The following is a 20058-nucleotide window of genomic DNA, read 5'->3' as shown; positions in this document are numbered from 1 at the left end:
AGACAAATTATTGAATCAATTAAAATGCATGATTAGATGTTTGTAAGTCTATTTAAAGCTAGCAAACTAAGCTTCTAGCTGTTATGGAGTAGAATCAAAAATTAGTGGGAGGAGAAAGACTAGCAGGGTTTTTTTTGGTGTTGTGTTTGGGGGGTTGTTTTGGTTTTTAAGCTGTTGGAGTATGTTCTGTTCTAGTCTGCCATTAACATCAGCTAAACATAGCTAAAAGCTAGTATTGATATAAAGCAAAAGCATCTGTCAAAGAGTAAGATCTAAAATGACTTTCCTTCCAAAGTGGTTAACTTTTCTAAAAGGCAAAGAGGTTGTTATTGCTAATGCTATAATTGCAATATTGACAATTGGTGGGCAGCAACTCTTCTCTTTTTTTACGTTCAGCTGTCCCTGTCATGTTGGGCAGAACCTTATCTATGGGCTGGCTTTCCTAGGAGCTCCTGCGCTGATCCTTCTGGTTGTTGGCTATGCCCTGAATAACCAGACTTGGAGGTTGGTTACAGGCAAAAGGTCTCCTCTTCAGGAAGAGATTACACCAAACCGGTTACTGCAATGCAAACTGATCTGCTTTGTCTTGTGCAGCATCACTGGGAGAGCACTGGTTGCTCCAGTAACATGGCTAGCAGTTACCCTGATAAATGGCTCATATTACGTCTGTGCCATCAGTGAGTATGTCTCTGAGCATTATTATGAAGCTAATCCTAATGTTACTGCTAGTGAACGCAGAAGAATATTGGCTGAATTTCCATGCAGTCAGCTAGTTCCTCCAGAGCTGAGCCGGGCAAGAGATGAAGTGATTCTCCTACTCCGATACCAGTCACAAGTGAGTAACTCATGTTGCTTCTGTTGCCTGCAGATCTAATGATGAGAACTAGAGTTAATTCAGCAGGCAAAGTGTTAGGATAAAACAGTATCTGTATCTTCTGCCTTCAGTGCCACATCTCTGTGTTTTGAAGCCTGCTTTCTTCCTCTAAGTGGAACTGAACTTTAGGTATATAAATTGTCCTGTTTGTTACCTGCTACTGGAAGATACATTCTTCCTTGCTGTAGTATCTTGAAAAGTACTATGAAATAAGACAAATGGAAGTTCAAGAACCAGGAAGGGTATGAAGTTTCTTCATTCAAGCATTAGAAACGTGCGACTAAGGGGCCCAGGCTTTGAGAGCTCCATGTGAAGCAAATTAAAACCTTCTTTTTAGATCAGACTCAATTCTAAAAGCTTACACACTGGGTAAATAATAGAGGGAACATTAAGTTGTCACTGCAGAGAAAATTGATTTTAAACAGGCTATAAGCTAATACAGGCTAGGACTTAGATGGCTTCTCTTCTCACAACAATAGCCGTGGAGGCAAAATCCTTGACAAATTATAGAACAGAATTTCCTTAAACTTGACAGAAAGAAGCGACTTTACTACATAGCTGCCTCTGGTAGACAGGGATTGGGTTTGATGGCACCAGACCCTTACCAGGCTTATACCTTGTTAACCTTCTTATTTGGGAAAAGCATGTAAAGACCATCTTACAGATTTTCTGATGCTCAGAAGTTACCACTGTGAGTATTTTTCAGCTGTAACTGTTTGTTTTTCTGTTCTTTTTCTTTGTAAGGTGGCTGGCTGGCTTCTGATTGCTGTGGTAGTCATCACTGTCTTCTTGTCTTACTGCCTGGTAAGCTGTTTCTCCCCACTCAGCTTTCTACATTTCAGATACTGGAGGAGCTATGTCCATAATGAGCAGGAGCTCTTTGATGAAGCGGCAGACCAGCACTCCAGGTTCTATGCCATGCAGCACGTAAGGAAGTTCTTTGGCTTTGTCCCAGGGAGTGAAAATGTAAAGGAAATCCGTATTCCATCTCTCAGAGAGTGGCAAGCCATTTCTGGACTGGCCTTTCTAAAACAAGTGGATGAGGAGCACTATGACTACAGCCTCCTCCATGACTGGGCACTCAAGGAGTCTGTAAATGGAAAATACCTGAAGACTGATGAAGACCCTGTGATCAGAACACAGCTCTGAGGGTCCAAGCCCCCACTAACACCTTGCAGAAAAGCAGGAACTTGTCTAGCTCCACATCAGATCTGAGCTGCTCTGGAACTCTCCAATGCCTTACTACATTGATATACAAAGTATGTGAGCAAGTACATCTTGTAAATGTGGTCCTTTAGCACGTGCTTACAGCCACCTTTCCTGATGGCATCTGACTCCTGTGGGATGTGATGGTCTGTGGCTAGATTGGGGTGGGCTGTTTCAAGCTGCAGGTCTCTGCTCTCTAATACTTCTGCTAAAAGAATGAGTATCTACTGGGAGAGAAAGTTATTCCCAAATGCTTTTTATTTCCTCCCATTAAAAAATATTTAAAAATTAATAGCTAGACTTTGATTGGATCCTATGAGTCGGTCCCTTCTTTACAGAGCAGGTATCCAGATTTGTCTTAGTGACCCCTAGCAGAAATGCCTTATTTCTCCTCTTCCACACCTTTCTTTTATTGTGTGAATAAAATACACTGGGCTAACTACAAGCTAAGTCTGTGGCTACAGCAGCACAGATGAAACATATGGTGAAACTTCAGCAACAAAGGCTGGGTACAGATACGGGGATGAAAGAACTTCCAATTCTGGTAAAAAAAACACCCACTGAGGGGAACAGGATGGAGGGGTGCAGCTCTATGAACAAACACTTTACATGTGGAAAATTGAGTTCAAATGTATTCTGGCTGAATGCAATAGCAAGGTCAGTCTCCTATTCCTTTCTGATATACTTCAAAATCTCTCAGGTGTTTGTGTGCTTGCCTACTGTACAAATAACAAATCAGGATGAGAAACAATGTGTGTTTCTCTGCACAGTAAGGTTTGCTTTGCCTGCAAACTTACAATTTAATCATACTACTGTGCCCATAAATATTCTGATTAAAATCTACTGAATTTAGTGAAAGAAGGCTTAATGATGTTTTTGTGTTAATTCAATGTGGTATGATGAGATGTTACTGCATTCCCCTCTCTTAACTCCCTATGCAGACGTTTCTAACTCTAAGGGGGCAAAAATGCATACCATAGGTTCTCCTAATGCCTCCAGTATTGCCTTGCCATGTACACATGTGGGCTACAAAGCCATATGCTAGATTATAGGATGCTATCTGCTGTTAATGACCCCAGAGTGTTGTATAATCTAGCACATATTACTAGAAAATGCAGGAACCAGAAGTAAGTTAAATTGCAGATGTTGGTCAATGTGTTTGGTCTTGAAGATTTAAACTTCTAAACAAAAGCAAGCACTGTAGCAAATGCAAACAACATATGTGCTGAATAGCTGGAGAATGATGCATATTTTACATTACTAAACAAATTCTTACAAATTCCCACATATGTATTTCATCTGAATACTAAACTTTCAGGTAATAGAACTGCACTGTGTGTGTGAACTCCTTAGGAAGCCAAGCACCTCTGTTAGTAAACTCAATCTCTAATTTCACTTTTAAAATCATTGTAGCTTTTTATTTAACTAAGATGGAACACTACGGGTAATCTGGAATACATGCAACTGATTTGTGTATCTGAAAGTCCTGGCAAAAAAAAAACCCTATGCTGATGTCTGGATCCAAATGACAAAAAACTAACTGCTGTCTTTATTGTATGTGGGTTCTTTCCATTTCTTCCCTGGCTTTACAGTACTACTATAAAACGATGCAATATTTGCAGCTAAGAGTGAGCTGTCAAATTCTTTTAACTTCCTGCTAAACTAACTTTAAATAAACTTATGTTTTCTGATTTTGTCCCAATTACTATTTGCTCTGTATTTTTTTTTTAATAGTTTATAACTTAAAATAGTGAGTGGAAGTATTATTTGTATCTGTTGTTGTGAAGTCAGCCTGATAATATACAAGTAGACTATGACCCTGTTAGCATATATCAATCCATAGTACTAAATACAGAATACAGCTGTAGTACTATAGGTGATTTGGTGTATTTCCCTTCACTCCTCTGCTCCCTGAAACGTGTCATGGATTGGTAGAGAAGGCACAGATTTCAAAAGAATTTATGATTACAGAAAAATCAAGAAGTTGGTACTGAACAGTCTGACTGTGTCTGCTAAAACCTGAGTCATCATAACCAAAATCAATTTAGAATTGCAGTTTGCTCCCTTGAAGTGAAAATGATTCTCTTTATGTCCATGGTAAAAGTTTTCTGGAAACTCTGGGCTTGTAAAACGCACCTGGGGGAAAAGTGCTGGCCGTAAGCCCAGGAAACTGATGCACTTTAGAACTACTTTATGTACCAATTACCCATCTGGGTCTGCTGTGATTAACCCTCAATAGTCTTAAATTCATGTAATTCCCCCAAGTATGGGAGCTCCCAACACTGCTAGCCTTGACTCCTGTTCTGCACTCACACAATGATGCTGGCTATGCAATGGGAGGTCTGAAATCACTGTGAACATTTTCTGGAAAGTTTACAGGTGCTTTTTATCTCTAAGCTGCACCACCAACTGATTTTTCCAGCTGCATCAAATGAAGTTCCAATTTCAGGCCGAAATGCCATTCATCTGCCTCCATGGCACCCTTATGCTATTCCTTACAGCAACAGTTTTGAATCCCCTTCAGTTCGCTGATCCCTATAAATTCTTAATGAAAGAATGACAAGTAGCGATACCAGCGGAACAGCATTGCCATTTTCATAGTAACTCTGAAGCCCGCGTCTCTAGGTGGGAGTGCAGAGGCCTTCCGAAGTCTAACAGAGCCTGGGTGCCTCACCCACTCAGCACACGGCTATTCCCAGCTGGGCGGTGAGGGGGAGGCCCGAGCGGGTGCCGTGCGGATGGTGAGGGCGGGATTTTTCCAGCACGTCAGGTACAGGTGGGGAAACACATCACGCCCGCCCTGCCCAGAGCAGAACGCCAAGCAGCAAGTACTGGAATTAACTGGCCAGAGGGCGCCGTACTTGATCACTCTCCGTGAAGGCAACAGAACACCCGTCAGGGCAATTATTTCTACCCTGACAACCGCCGGCCGCCTCAGCCCGCCCCGCCCCGCGCTATGGCCGCCCGCCTCAGCGAAGGAGCCCGCCACCTCCCTCCCCTTCAGCCCAAAGGCATCCACCGCCGATCGACTGCGCGCGCGCGGACGGAGCTAGGCATGCCTAGACGATGCCGGAGGGGAGCGCACATGCGCGGGCCGGCGGTGAGCAGCGTCGCGGGGGGGTGGCTTCGCGGTGCGGGCGGTCCATGGCCGTTGTTGGCGGCGCCGGGCGACGATGACCGACTACAGCGAGGAGCAGCGCAACGAGCTGGAGGCCTTGGAGTCCATCTACCCGGACTCGTTCACAGGTGAGCCGCGGCGGAGCCCGCGCCTGGCTGCGCCGCACCGACGCGGCGGGCCGGTGTGAGGGAGGAGCGGGAGGCCCCGCCGGGCGGCAGCCGCCCCCCGCGCGGCAGCCGCCCCCCGCGCCCTGCCCGCCCGGGCTCCCGCGGGCGCCTCCCCGCTGTTAGCCGCACGGGCTGAGGATCTGTCGTCTTTTTCTTGGTTTTCCCTAGGCGGGGAAGCCAAAGCACTCGATGGCGAGGTCTGGGTGGCTCGCGTGGGCGATGCCCGCCTCGGCGGCGTTTAACGCCGGAGTACGGCAGCCCGGCGTGGGCTGCCGTTCCGTATCTGAACCCGAGGTGTGGCTGGTGGAAGGGTGCTCTTTGGAGAAACCCTTCAAAAGATGCGGCCCTAGGTGGAAATTGGGGAACTGGCTTGTGTGTCGGCCAGTTTTCCTTTCTAGTAACAGCTCCTCACAACCGTGAAGCACGGGGTGTGTTGGGTACTGAAAGATGCCGTTCCCTCTGTAAGCGCATTGCCGGTATCTGCCTTATTCTATTGCAGATCTACGGTGGAACAAAGGCAGTGTAGGTGCCTATAGGGAAGTACCTATAACTTCCCAGGTGCAGTACGTTATAGTGCTAAAACTTTCATATGATGGGTACGTTGGATCGTCAGATTTTCAGGACTTCCTATTACCAATTAATAATACCAATAATAAACAATTAAAGAGTATCTGGCATGCTAGCTAATCCAACATGATTTATGGTGCTCAGTATCCAAAGAATTTTAATGGTGAAAAAAATCTGTGCATTTTCTGTTTGCTTCCTGCACAGTAGCTACTCTGCCCAAAATCCCATAGTATTTTACTTGGCAGTAGCTTCATCACACAGACATTTGCCTGGTATATTTGCCTATTGCTTTAAGCTGAAAACATTTTAGGTTCTTCAGTTTTATGTTGAAGGTATATGAATTGATCTCTGGTAGCTGGGGTTGTGGAATCACTGATACATATATGGAAGTAATGTACTGTTATATAGCCTCTACTCTGATGCTTACTCTGAGTTATTGTTTGTTCATGTAATGCTCTTATGCCCAAAAGAAGAGGGAGGAAATAAAGATGGTGGTAGTAGTAGTACGTTAGCAATTAGGCAAAGTTCACTTAATACTGTGAGAGCATATATACTAGATTGAGCACAGGTTATAACAGTGATACAGAGCAGTCCTTATTTGCGGATATGGTCTGCAACCTCCAATTGTGCAATGAGGTTTCTAGTCTGTGAAACTTTAGATCACAAGGCTTGCATTTTGTGCGTCTCTATAGAGCCACTTGTCTGTCTTCTAGCTGCCTCATTCGCGCAATTTCATTCTAGTACCTTACTTAGGTAGGACATTCACGAAGGAAAGCACTGTGTATTCCTTTTTTGTTTTAAGAAGCATTTGTTATGTTAAGCTGTCCTAAATATAGAAATTGGTGCATACATACTGTAAAAATAGCCCAGGGTCAAGAGCGCACTGGCTGCTGGGCACACATATCTAGCGCAATAAAGCAAATTACCTTGGGAGCTTTCTGTACGTATTCAGTGTGCTAACGTAAGTCATTTGATAGTAGGTAGATTTGCACTTTTTTCAAAAAGTGAAACTTCCAAAGGAGAAACTTTTTGGTATTGTTGATGTTACGTGCTCTCATTCAAAGAGCGCTCCAAGCATCACATCATATGGAAAATACCTGTTAATTGAAAAGTATTTATTAGTAGGGTAAAAAGGCCCTTAACACTGTATAGAGAGCTTTCTTGCTTCATTAGTCCTTGAGAAGTTCAATTTTAATGACGTGAAGAAGTAGTTGTCTGATTTAAGGAATCTGTCTCTCTTTTTTTCTTTAAACAGTATTGTCAGAAAAGCCGACGACTTTCACAATCACTGTGACATCTGAAGCAGGAGAAAATGATGAAAGTAAGTTGATCATGTCTTGAACATGTATAGGAGGAGTTTCTGTGTAAGCCTAATTCTATCGCTAACAACTAGGTAAACCTCCACTTAGGTCCTCTTAGGGGCCTGATCCAGCAAACATTCCTCAGAAAATGGGGTTCAAGAGTTCTGGTGTTCTGTGTTTAGTTTACAGAAATGTTGCGCTCTCTCACTATGGCTACTTTCTGACATGCTGAATCTCAAATGCTTTGCAGTGTAGCTTCAAAAAGAATGTGTTGTCATCATCCCTGTAGGAGCTTACAGCCATGTTGTGAGGTGATTTTTTTTCTAGCAACTGTATGTGTACCAGCCACATGGGAGAGTTGGGTCTGTGTGTTGTGAATATCCAGCCCTTAAGGAATAGTTCCAGAAGAAACAGCTGTGAGTCCCAAGTCCCTTTGTATTTGTTGGGCATCAATGGTTGCACGGGCTTGTTGCAAGCAAGCCTTGCTCCATGTAAGTTTGAGAGCTGCTGTTCTGGGTTACTGTGTTAAAAGGAAGAAACTGCTGCTGTCTCCTTCAGTTTTAGAGTAAGTCCTGCGTGGAGCAGTTGTCTCTGTTGAAGAACACAGGGGCTGCTAGAACTGTGAGTCTTGAGGAACTGAAAGAAGACTGCTCCCTGGTATTCTGGCAGGATGCATGAAAGGAACTTGCTTCTCTTTTGCCTTGTTCCCATGTTATCCTTGCTCTGGGTGGCTTTGTGTTGAGTGCTTTCTTCTTAGGCGGTTCTCTGCTTATTAACTTGTACTGGACATTTTGTCCTTGTCATATGATTTATGTGGAGCCCTGGTACCCAACGCAGCCAGGCACACAGAATTTGAAGCATTAATATGCTGAGATTCTCTCTAGATCTGTTGTTAGGACTCTTCATTTTCTTCAGCTTTAAGTGGGATATGAGGTAAAAGAAATTACTACTCTACTACCGACCATACCACAGAAGGTTTTCCAGTCTTTCTAAAGACCTTTGAGACATTAATAGCTTGTAATACTTTATATAAGGGTAAGCTTCATCATCTTGATTTCTCAGAACTCTTGCATTATATTTAAATCTGTTCTTATAGTTTTAACGCCTGTGTAAGGTGACTGTTCCTGTAAGACAAGAATATTGTATATTTTAAAATCTTCACGCTGCTAATGCAATAGAAAAACATACAGTTAGAGTTATGTAAAGTTATCACCATAAGAATATGTGTGTTTTTATCTTTTAGCTGTCCAAACAACCCTTAAATTTACCTATAGAGAAAAATATCCTGATGAAACTCCACTTTATGAAATTGTCTCACAGGAGAATCTTGACGATAATGATGTCACAGACATAATAAAACTACTGGAACAACAGGTAAGGAAAATGGAATAGCTCAATTCACCTTAATATCACTTCACACTTAGCCAGAATTTCTCTCTCAAGTCAGTTGTTTTCTGAGGTGTGTGCTACTGATTTTGAAGTTTGAGTTCGGTAATCAAACTCATTGATTACCCTTTGGTTGAGGGCCGGTATTGAGACCGGCACTGTTTAACATCTTTGTTGGCAACATGGACAGTGGGATTGAGCGCGCTCTCAGCAAGTTTGCCGACGACACCAAGCTGTGTGGTGCGGTCAACACGCTGGAGGGAAGGTATGCCATCCAGAGGGACCTTGACAGGCTTGAGAGCTGGGCCTGTGCGAACTGCATGAAATTCAACAAGGCGAAGTGCAAGGTCCTGCATGTGGGTCAGGGCAATCCCAAGCACAAATAGAGGCTGGGCGGAGAATGGATTGAGAGCAGCCCTGAGGAGAAGGACTTGGGGGTGATTGTTGATGAGAAGCTCAACATGAGCCGGCAATGTGCGCTTACAGCCCACAAGGCCAACCATATCCTGGGCTGCATCAAAAGCAGCGTGGCCAGCAGGTCAAGGGAGATGATTCTGCCCCTCTACTCCGCTCTTGTGAGACCCCACCTGGAGTACTGCATCCAGCTCTGGGGCCCCCAACATAAGAAGGACATGGAGCTGTTGGAGCGAGTCCAGAGAAGGGCCATGAAGATGATCAGAGGGCTGGAGCACCTCTCCTATGGAGACAGGCGGAGAGAGCTGGGGCTGTTCAGCCTGGAGAAGAGAAGGCTCTGGCGAGACCTTCTAGCAGCCTTCCAGTACCTGAAGGGGGCCAGAGGAAAGCTGGAGGGGGACTTTTTACAAGGGCCTGTAGTGATAGGACAAGGGAGCATGTTTTTAAACTGAAAGGGGGTCGATTTAGATTAGATATTAGGAAGAAATTCTTTACTGTGAGGGTGGTGAGACACTGGCACAGGTTGCCCAGAGAAGTTGTGGCTGCCCCCTCCCTGGCAGTGTTCAAGGCCAGGTTGGGTGGGGCTTTGAGCAACCTGGTCTAGTGGAAGGTGTCCCTGCCCATGGCAGGGGGGTTGGAACTAGATGATCTTTAGGGTTCCTTCCAACCCAAAACATTCTGTGATTCTGTGGTTCTATAAATGATGTTATTGAGGTAAATTATATTGATGAGGTAAAAATACAGGGCTAATTCAGTGTGCAAAGATACAACAATGAAATGGAAGTGCTCTAGGGCTTCCTCTCTTTTGCAGTTCTAGCTTAAGGTGAATTTGTTTAACTGTGTATATAGTATTTGTGGAAGTAAGCCACTTCAATTTTATTTGGAAAGATTAAAAGATGCTACACTGATTCTCAGTTCTTTTTAATAACACAACTATTTGGGGATGGAGGGTGAATATCTCTTCAGCCTTTGGGATCAGCTAGAGTGCATTGTAAAGGAATGAGAAGGAAACCCTTCTTTGGTTTCAGGAATTCTTGACAAGTCCTCCCTGTCTAAAAATTTCCATAATATGTTCAGTAGACATTTTTTCTTTTCAGTTTACTTCATATAACCTTCCTTCTATCAACTGATGTTTTTTGTTTTTCCTGGGAAACTCTCCCAGTTCAAAGCGGCATGTAATGGCATTAAGGAATAAGCCATTTCAGGAGAAGAGAGGTTCTGAGTAACTGTTGTCTCTTAAGATTTATGATACTCAAATCTTGGAGTTGTATTCCTGCTATAAGTTTTGTTTCATTCATGAAAAAGCCTTCCTGATGTCTGTAATATGTTGATAAACTGAACACAGAGATCCTCATCATTGGTGTTTTGCTGTGCACCCATGTGGGAGTAACTTTAACTGGATTAACTGGCCAATTGACTTGGATTTTCCAGTGAGCTTCTGAGACTGGTGCAGAGTGCGTCAGCTGTGTTACCTGCATTTGCACAGCATACTGCTTTCTAAACATACTTATGCATTCAGCTGCTGAAGGTTTGAGGTTCTTCTGTTTGAAGTTGCCTTCTTTGTGCTGTAGGCAGAAGAAAATATAGGAATGGTTATGATCTTCACTCTAGTCTCAGCAGTACAGGAGAAATTAAATGAAATAGTGGATCAAATAAGAACACGAAGAGAAGAGGAAAAGAAACAGAAAGAAAGAGAAGCAGAAGAAGAAGAGAAAGTATGTAAAATTATGTTTTCAACTAAAAATTTCCTGCTTTTTTTAAGTGCGTGGGTTTGATGCAGGAGCAATTCTCTATTGCATTGGGAGAGGAACATCTATCCCAGCATTGACAGAACTAAAACTTAAGAACTAGAAGATTCTTTAGTGCTCTTAAGTGATTCCTCCCTCCCCCACCCCATTTTCTAAAGCAGTCTTTTCAGAGACATATTGCATGTTCACAATTCCTTCTAGCCTTACTTTCTAAGGCAGGGGCAGGGGTTTTTCCCAAATGAAATCACAGTTGCTGTAGCCAGTTTTTTGCTTGAAGAGGCAAGAGGTGATGGGGAGCAAAAAAAAGGCGAGAATATGGCACTCTGCACATGGACTGCATGGTCTGAGGAAGTCTCTCTTCCTTGGTAGGCCGAGTGGGTAGGGTGGAAGCAGTGTGACCAGTCTTCAAGACTTCGTTTGTCCTCCCTGCACATGTCCTTTCTACCAGCCACTGTGGAATTGGTTTTCCATTCGTGGAATGTGCTGGGAAAAGTGTAACTACTGAGTCTTTGCTTTCTTCCTCAGAAAGAGCTAGAGGGTGATGGGACTTCGAACATTCAGTGTTTCTGAAATGGCAGAAAAATAGCGAGGAAAAGAGAATAGGTTTTTCTGTCTCAACAAGATAGAAGGGTTAATGTATTTTAATGGAAAATATTTCGGTGTAGATAGCACTTAAGAGCTGATAGCAAGTGTTGCCTACTTATGGATAACCTGTATTAGTGGTGTGTTACTAACTATTGCAATGTATGTCCAAAAGTAGTATGTAGGGGTTTTCCATAAGAATTTCCACCTCACTACAGCTTTTTGAAGGGAGGGTCCCATCACAAAAAACAGTTAAGAATATGTTCTGTGTGTATTCTTAGGGTTAGGATTAATTTCTCAGAATACTTCACAGCAAGCAATGCTTCTGGAACGTTGTTATTTAAATAGTTAAGCAAATGCTTGTCTTCACTCGTAGCTTTGCAAGTTGTGTTTACAGCGTTGTTTTCTGTTCTTTCAGCAACGTTTTCATGGTACTCCTGTTACAATTGAGAATTTCCTAAATTGGAAAGCAAAGTTTGATGCAGAACTCCTAGAAATAAAAAGGAAAAAAATGAAAGAAGAAGAACAAGCTGGCAAAAATAAATTAAGCGGTATGATTTAAAATTGGTCCTGAAGTTTTTGCAGTGTTACCTTACTACAATGACAAGCCTAAGAGTAATTTTTACTCCAAAAGATAATGGTAGTAAATAAACTCTTAACACAGTATTTTGTTATTGTCCTCCATGTTGCATGAAGTCTTTCTGAGTGCTGATTTTGGGCTAAATACAAAGCTAATGGATTCAAGATTTCTGCTGAAGTCATTAAGGATCCCAAACTGTGTGTTTAAGCCTCTTCGGTTTTGTGCCAGACAGTATGCCACTTGGAGCTGCTGCTGACAAGCATTGTTCTGGCAGAAATAGTTGGGGTTTGTTAAGCAACAGAAAGAATCTACATCAGACAGTTTATTGATTTGGCCTTTATTGCACTGGATCGTACAGTGAATTCAGGTTATTCAAGCGCATGTAGGAGCTTGGGATGCTGTTGCTGGACTGAAGCAACACAGAGGCTGGCTGCTGCATATGACAAGCTTACAATGACTAGTGAAAATGGTAGCCTCTGTTCTGATGTTTTGGGGAGGAGCTTGTCCTTGCAGTGGTTTCAGGCTCTGTTTTGCAGATCACAGTTTGTCCAGCAGAAAGCAAACTCTGTATCCAGTGGGCAAAGTGTGGAGCAAATGACATCTTATGAGAACCTGTAGATAAGAATTAAATCTTGGGCATCTTCCTCCACGCTGTCCATGGCTTAGCTTTGGACTGGTTCTGCTGTGATGTTGGATCTACTTTTTAACCTGATTACCTGAAAAAACATAACCAATGTGATCATACTGTATCACTCTTATCTTTTCTACTCCCTTCTGAAGACTTTCAAAACTTTTGGCTAGTTTTGATGAAATTTGACAAAGAGATAGAAATCTTAATGGTAGTAAGCTTCATGAAAAGCTTTTGATGGCAGGGGACACACTTGATTCCCCTCTGAAGGGAACATGTTTGGGAATCTGCAAAGATGACATAGTAGATATCAGGCTGCTTCTAGTTTTCTTGTTCTTAAATTTGTCGTTAGCATGCTGTGTCTGTTTTTCTTTATACAAGTCTAGTTTATAGAAGCTCCCCTTTACAAAACTAAAAACAGGCTTATTCTCAGATGTCAAGAGCATACCTCAATAGAAGTAAAAAGGTGTCTTAAATATTTTACCAGAAACACTAACCAGTCTTGTTGGCGGAAGCTTGCATAAGCAATACAAATGAAGATGGGTGGTTTATGTCGAAAGAGTCCTGAGCTTTTCTTCCCCTACCTCTCAATTAGAAAGGCTTCACTTTGCCTTGTGTGATGTTTCCTTCACAGATATGTGTATAGGAGCTGGTGATTTGTGTGTAGATTGAAGTTGCTTTGCGAATTGGCAGGATATATGGAAAAAAATGGAAGAGGCAGCTAATTTCCTTTCCAGTTCCCACAGAGGGCTTTCTTGTGGAATGCAAGATGAGGACTAATGCAATAAGGACTGAACAAAGACTGTGGGACAGTACAGTGTAAATTTTCCCACCCCCCATTATTAAAGCCTTAGTAACATTAAAGTGAATATAAGAAACAGTGACTCATTTCACATGTAGCCTGTTGGTGTGTAAGAATTCTGGATGAATAGTCAAAAAATCAGAGTGAGGAACTTCTAGAAATGAGCGGCTTAAAAAAAAATGCTCAAATTGTTTAATTTGAAAAGGTTAAAATACATGTGCTAAGTATTTTTGCCTTAGATTGGTAGTTATTTCAGAATTCTACTTGCTTATGTATTATTTTTTATTTATTTCTAGGTAAACAGCTGTTTGAAATGGATCACAACCTTGACACCTCTGACATCCAGTTCTTGGAGGAAGGTAAATTTCTTTTTGTTTCAACAATTGAAAGACAGTGGCTTAAAACAGGTCAGAATTTCTAAGCAAAATCTGTGTTACACTTCTGACTTAATGTCTTACCTCAGTATCACTTTTGTATCGGAAGAACTTTCTGAGAAGTACTGTTTTGCATATTGAACGGAAGTGATTTTAACTTCTTTTGGAAACAAACAAACAAAACATTTTCAAGATGCTAAAGCGTATTTATTTGCAGTTTTGAGTTTGAGTTGGTCTTATTTCTGCTGCTTCTATTCAAGTCTGCAGGGCAGTGGAGGAGGAGGTGCTGATCTCTCCTCTCTGGTCACCAGCAATAGGACACGCTTTTAGTTACGTGGTTTAGTGTTAGGTAGTCCTGTGAGGAGCAGGGAGTTGGACTCCTTCCAACTTGAGGTATTTTACGATTCTATGAAGTGTTTGGACTGGAAGCAAAAACAAATAAAAGCAAAGCAAAAACAAAACAGAAGGAACACAACCAAACCCTGCTTTTTCTTTTTTTCTACTAGCCAGCCTTTTCACCCCCGATTTCAGTCACAGATCTTGAAGTTCTGTCTTTTCTCTGAACTGAAACACCAATAGTAAACATCTTGCATGTCAAATCAAATGCTGTTGCGTCTGTGCAACCCAGTTCTTCATCATAGTTTTGTGCAGATTTGTCTTATACCTTGCTGAAAAAATTGACCTAGTGCCAGCTGAAAATTTTGTAAGCCTGTGCAAATGATGTTAAACTTGGAAAATCCATTGGAGATAAATCAAATAAATCTACTCATAGTATTTAATTTTCTGTCCTGCCTTTTAGTATCCTAGTTTAAAAAACTGATTTTGAGTTAAGACAATTCTTTAATGTAGCTGCGTTATCTACTGGTATTGCAAAACACATGCAGAAGAGCGTCAAGAATTTTCTCTGCAAGTAACAATTTAAAAAAAGTTGTTTATGAACATCAGTGAGTATAAACTTCAAATGGCAGTCATGGGGGAGTTGAGGGTTTTTTAGTTAGAGGGCATAATTTAACCTTGTCTTCTTCCAAAATTCCTAAAGTGAAGGTGGGTTGTTGATAGAACATTTGGCTATCTCGAGGGAGGAACAGGCCCCTGTATTTGGGCTCTGTGCCCGAAAGGCTTCGGATTAATATATTAACTTCTAATCCTGTTCAATTGGTGATGGAAAACTCCTGTTGTTATTGCTGATTTGCATTCTATCATAAATGCAACAGGCTACTAACTGCACTTTAATATTACAATACCGTGTAATAAGTAATACTAATTTTCACAGCTTAAACAGGATAATAGCATTACCTTTTAGATGGAAACGTTTATAAAGGCTCTTTCAAAGCCAGTGAAAGACGAGAACCTTGTTCAGTGGGCAGGAGGTGTCGCTGTTGATACACACAAAATAGCAGGAGTCCTCAAGTGTTATCCCTAGGTCAGCATCATCTCTTTCAGAAGAAAATGTGAAAGCACACAAACATTCATCTTGCTTTTAAAACTAAAATCTGAAAACAAATGTAGATATATAAATAGTGTGTAAGGGTGGGGTGGGTTTTTTTTAATAAAGCTTATGTGTTTCTGTGGCTATGATAGTTGTAACTATTCCAGCTGTGGGGTCCTGAGCTCCTACTTTGACAGTACCTGGGAGAAAGAATCTCTGCTTCTGGGAACTATAAATGTTAACGTCATTCTCCCAATGGATTCCGAGGTCCTGTGTGACATTTGGCTGGGTTTTGGTATGAGAGAAAAAAGCTTCACTTCAGCTGTAAAAAGATAAAATGTGACATTTCCTTTTCCATGTCTATTTGATATATAAAAAGACAAGTAAGTTAACAGCTACCTACGCTGAAGAATGAATATGAAAAAGTGTTGTGTATTTTGTTGTTCAGGTACTGTTTTCCTACTTGCATGAAAATAAATTACTTTTTTGTTCTTTGCAGCTGGAAACAGCGTGGAGGTTGATGAATCTTTATTCCAAGAAATGGATGATTTAGAGTTGGAGGATGAAGAGGATGACCCTGACTACAACCCTGTTAATTTAGATAGTGATTAGACTTTTTTGAACTGGCTCTGTCATTAGTGTGGACATATGTAAGGAGAGAGGGGCAGACAGGAAAGCCACAGCATCTGTGGTTTCAATAATGTGTATCAATTTTCTTTTTTTTCTTTACTTTTTTTTGTTTCCAAAGAAAAAAAAACAATTTTTAATCCAGGAGAATGATCTTCTGATGACTTTCATCATGAATAAATTTACTTTAATATTTCAAATGAAAAATTTGAGGAATAGTGATCTGAAAATGCTGTTCTATTTTCCTCTTATTTTGTCCTTCCTATTTCTGTAACTGTCCTTTCAAGAGATGTGACAACAAGCAAGATGGAAAGATGTTATATCAAGCACTAAATACACCTGCACGTGAAGGCTGAGCAGATATTCTGCTATCTTTTACCTAGGATATTCAGGGGCAGCTTTGGTGAATAAAAGGGATCACATACTATGCCGTTATTTTTTTATTATTATTTTTTTTTTCTTCTGTGGAATTTTATAACAATTCAAGTAATGGTCAGTAGTTCTGGTACCACAACCAGTCAGCTGCAGATAGGTAGCACTAGTGACCTTTTAATAAGGCATAGCCTTATTAAAGTTTAGTTTAAGCCATTTCCGTACTATTACAGTAAAATCCTTTGCCGTAATTGAGGATAATAGTTTGAAAATGACTAGTTCGAGTCTGTAGGAAAAAAAATCAGAATGAGATGAAGTCTTAAAAAGTTTGGTTGATTTGTTCAGAGAGGGTTTTTTTTCACTTTGAGCTGTACATCAATTAACTGCATGGGGAAAAAAAACCCTCACCCTAGGAAAATTAGTTTGCTTTTTTGAAACACTACCAGTGGAGTACAGAATACAATATCAGGATTTATAGAGTGTTTATAGGTTTGAATGTAATGGCTGTTGTTTTAGAAGCATCTTGTTGGCAGCATATAAAGCTTAGCACAACTCCCAGTAAAGCTACACATCAACACGTGGATGTTAACCGTCCTGCAGAGTTGCTTATGGAGCTAATGGCTTGATGTTAGACTCCTCGCTTCCAAATCCAGTAAACCCAAAACACTGCAAGAACTGTGGTCTTTAAACATGCTGTGTTTAAGACCACATCAGCTAGAAGGATGATGGTGTGGATGAAGGTTTAAAAAGACAGCTCTCCAAACAGAGAGCCACCAGGCACCTCAGTGATTAAACACTGTGTGCTGGATTTTAAAATACTGTTAGCAGACTGCGTTAACTGCGCCAGCTTCAACGTTTGAAGAGGATTGCCCTAAAGTATCACAGTGCTTAGAGGAATAATAAATTTAGGATCTTTAATATTCGGAAGTTCCATATTCAAAAGGAGAAATTTAATTCCGGAAATAATTTAACAGTGTATGAGATTCTCTGCTCATATCGCTTGAGTACATCTGTTTAGGATGATCTCCTTTCCCATGTTTTGGTAATTTCCCACCATTCAAGTACCCTGTAAATACTTTTCTAATTTAACCATGTGCCTTTGTTCCTACTGTCCTCTATTTGGACTTTTTAATTTTGGCTACTAAGAACTCTAGACAAGCATCAAGGTTTCAATGATGATGTGGTATGTTTCAAAGCAATAAGCAGGATCTGTGTTCCAGCAGAGTTACCAAATATATTAGAAAATTGTGAGCTAATGTGATACTAAAACTGACTTTTCCAAAGATATGGTTGGGTTGAAAACTTCATAGTGACTACATCCAGCTTCCTGTGTAACTGCTAGTATGCTTTAAAATGCTCTTCAGCACCGAACCTGATTTACTTCTGATATGTCTCAATTCAGCTGCATAGAAAACATTTAACTCCTAAGGCTGCTTTCCATTTTCAGCTATGTATGTTTAATGCTGGTGTTTTTTCATAAAAGGAGTGAATTGCTTCTCTTTAAATGAGGACTGAATCCAAGAATGCTGTGTAGTCTGTGCAAAATGGGGTAATCTGGGAAAAATTTCCAAGTGGGTCACTGATAAGAATGAAAAAAGTTTCTTGTTATTGGTATTTCTAGATTAATGAGATTTTCTAGTCTGTTTTCACACTATCATATTTTTTTGGTTTTCATGCAGAGGATGTGTAGTTTAAAAATGTTAAAATGATGTCAAACAAGTTAAAAATGTGAAAATGTGTTTTCACTGTTACATCTTATATTTCAAAGCAGAGGAAATAATGAGGGTTGAAGTGACAAAAAATCACATAAAGTCTCTTCGTCCAAGTCTTTGGAACAAGTTTCAAAATTTTCTCAACTGGAACTTCATATTTGTTTGGCTTTGTCAGCAAATAACAGCTGTGAAACAAAAGGGAATTTGACTGAGAGTAAGCGCAGCTATGTGTGCGTGTTTCAGTTTGCTGAAATGGACTGAGGTAAGCTTTTTTAGGAGGAAGAAGTTTAGGTGAGGTATATAAAGTTTACTTATGTACTTTGGATTAGATTGAATTCTAATTCATATTAATCTAATAAAATTCCATCGATAGACTTTGATGGAATTTTAGCAATTCAAAATCTTGGTGCTGACAGCCTTGCTTGTATCTTGCTTTTAACTAAGTCCAAAGCGTACACTGTAATGCGTTGTCCTGGTTTTGTGGGGATAAAACTTACAGAATCACTTTTCTGTTACATTTTGTTTCAGTTTGTGGCCAGCCATGGTATGGTGATCAAGGCCATTAGCACTGAAAGCCAGGGCAGCTGACCCAGACTGGCCCACAGGTGTATTCTGTAACATTAATGTCGTGTTCACTATAAATGGGCAAGCTTGATGGGGATCTGGATCTCTTTGCTTTGTTCTCTTCTCCCTGGTTCTGTTTCTTCTCTCTTCTCAACAGTTGTGATCCCTGGAGGAACCACTCTGTGGGCTGAGTATAATTTTATGGGTTTTGTATTAGTGTTGATATTGATTTTCTAATTTTATTTAATCTGTTTAAATTTCAACCTATGAGTCTCACTCCTTTTCCCAATTCCCTGTCTCAGCTGGGGAAGGGTCACTGGGTGATAGAACAACTGGTTGTTCTTTAGCCTTGGGTGGGTGCTAAACAGATGTTTGGGTGGGGAGATCACTATGGGTTGCAATGCTGCACTGTGACTAGAGCTAATTTAGTTTTCATCATGCTGAACTTTTTGAATAGTTGGTGCCTGATCTCTAGTGAAATTCAGAGGATGGTGCCCATCACATCAAGATGCTGTAGGAGTACAGTCTCGGGCATGCTGTAAAGCCTAGGATTTTGCATCCAGATTATGATTGCATTATGATCTGCTTTAAAGCAAACAAAACCTAAGGGTGGTATGTGGCTATTTTTTTTTTTTCCTCCCTCCCTCCTTCCATCTTGGCCAAAAATGGGGAGCTTGATATACATTTCTGTCACGGTTTAAAGCTGGGCTGGCTATTAACCAGGTTAAATAACCAGAATTGGCAAAGCTGGTACCAATCAGTGGGAGACAGGAGGGCCCCTCCCTCCTGGGCCCCACCTCCAGGAGGCAGTGGGTTAGTGATAAATAGGAAAGAGAATGACGTGTATGGGATGGAATACCTCCTTGGTCAATCTTGGGTCACCTGCCCTGTCTGCTTCTCCCTGCAGGTGCGACCCCCCTTTGGCTCTTCACTCGTAAGCAGTGAGGAATTTAGCAGTGACCTTGGTTTCTTTAAGACTAATTGGCCTGGTTTGGGCCAAACCAGGACAATTTCCGATGGGGAAAATTAACTTCAGTCTTTCTCCTAGGAGACCTAAAACTGTCAGGCTACCTCCAGTTTTTAAACTATGTGGTTGCTGAAATAAATTCAAAGCTTGTTGGACCAGGGAGGAGACTGTGCCTGGATCCTAGATCCTGAGAGAAGGAGCTGTCATGTAAATGCTTTCCCTTGTGTTGCAGAATCTGAGAGTGCCTGAAATAATACTTTTTGTTGTTGCTGTTTAATTACCCTTCAGTACCTTGCAAAGGTAGGATCAAGTTCCTACGTGTAATCAGGAGTTCTGTTTGTACTTAATGGCAAACTCAGTGAAAGGTCTGTGTTACGCTCCTGACTTTGAACTAGTTTTACCTTTTCTGTGGCCAAGGTAAATATGTACAAGTGGAAAAGGTCACTGGTCCCCTTGTGGGAAGTTCAGTCCAGGAGGTCAGGGGATGAGGTGGTTACGTAAGTCACATAAGGGACTTTTTATAATTTAGTTTCTTGGTATCAGGGATGCAAAGGTCCAGAAGGAAACATGGTCCAGCTGTACATTTGAAGGACATGGAAACGTTCTTCTTGTCGGCTAATTACATGAGGTCATCTTTGCC

At 41.2% G+C, this 20058-nt stretch overlaps 2 protein-coding genes across 3 annotated transcripts; both read left to right on the top strand.

Moving 5' to 3' along the window:
- Positions 1-277: 277 nt before the first annotated feature.
- CALHM4 (calcium homeostasis modulator family member 4) lies at positions 278-2023 on the top strand. Its single transcript, XM_068414512.1, has 2 exons — positions 278-835; positions 1619-2023. Exons 1-2 carry the CDS (start codon positions 278-280, stop codon positions 2021-2023), a joined length of 963 nt encoding a protein of 320 aa, XP_068270613.1.
- A 3137-nt stretch (positions 2024-5160) lies between these two features.
- On the top strand, positions 5161-16230 carry RWDD1 (RWD domain containing 1). 2 transcript variants are annotated; one of them, XM_068402983.1, is made up of 7 exons: positions 5161-5326; positions 7188-7253; positions 8477-8607; positions 10605-10748; positions 11782-11914; positions 13670-13732; positions 15676-16230. In XM_068402983.1, the coding sequence occupies exons 1-7, from the start codon at positions 5254-5256 to the stop codon at positions 15786-15788; spliced, it is 723 nt and encodes a 240-aa protein (XP_068259084.1). In that variant the 5' UTR covers positions 5161-5253; the 3' UTR covers positions 15789-16230. The 2 variants fall into 2 exon arrangements, with proteins under 2 accessions (XP_068259084.1, XP_068259094.1); XM_068402993.1 differs by lacking the exon at positions 10605-10748.
- Positions 16231-20058: the final 3828 nt, after the last annotated feature.

Source organism: Nyctibius grandis, chromosome 1 (genome assembly GCF_013368605.1).
Source record: "Nyctibius grandis isolate bNycGra1 chromosome 1, bNycGra1.pri, whole genome shotgun sequence".
Classification (NCBI taxonomy): domain Eukaryota; kingdom Metazoa; phylum Chordata; class Aves; order Nyctibiiformes; family Nyctibiidae; genus Nyctibius; species Nyctibius grandis.
The sequence above is the reverse complement of the archived record's forward strand: the minus strand, read 5'-3'. Positions and strand labels throughout refer to the sequence as shown.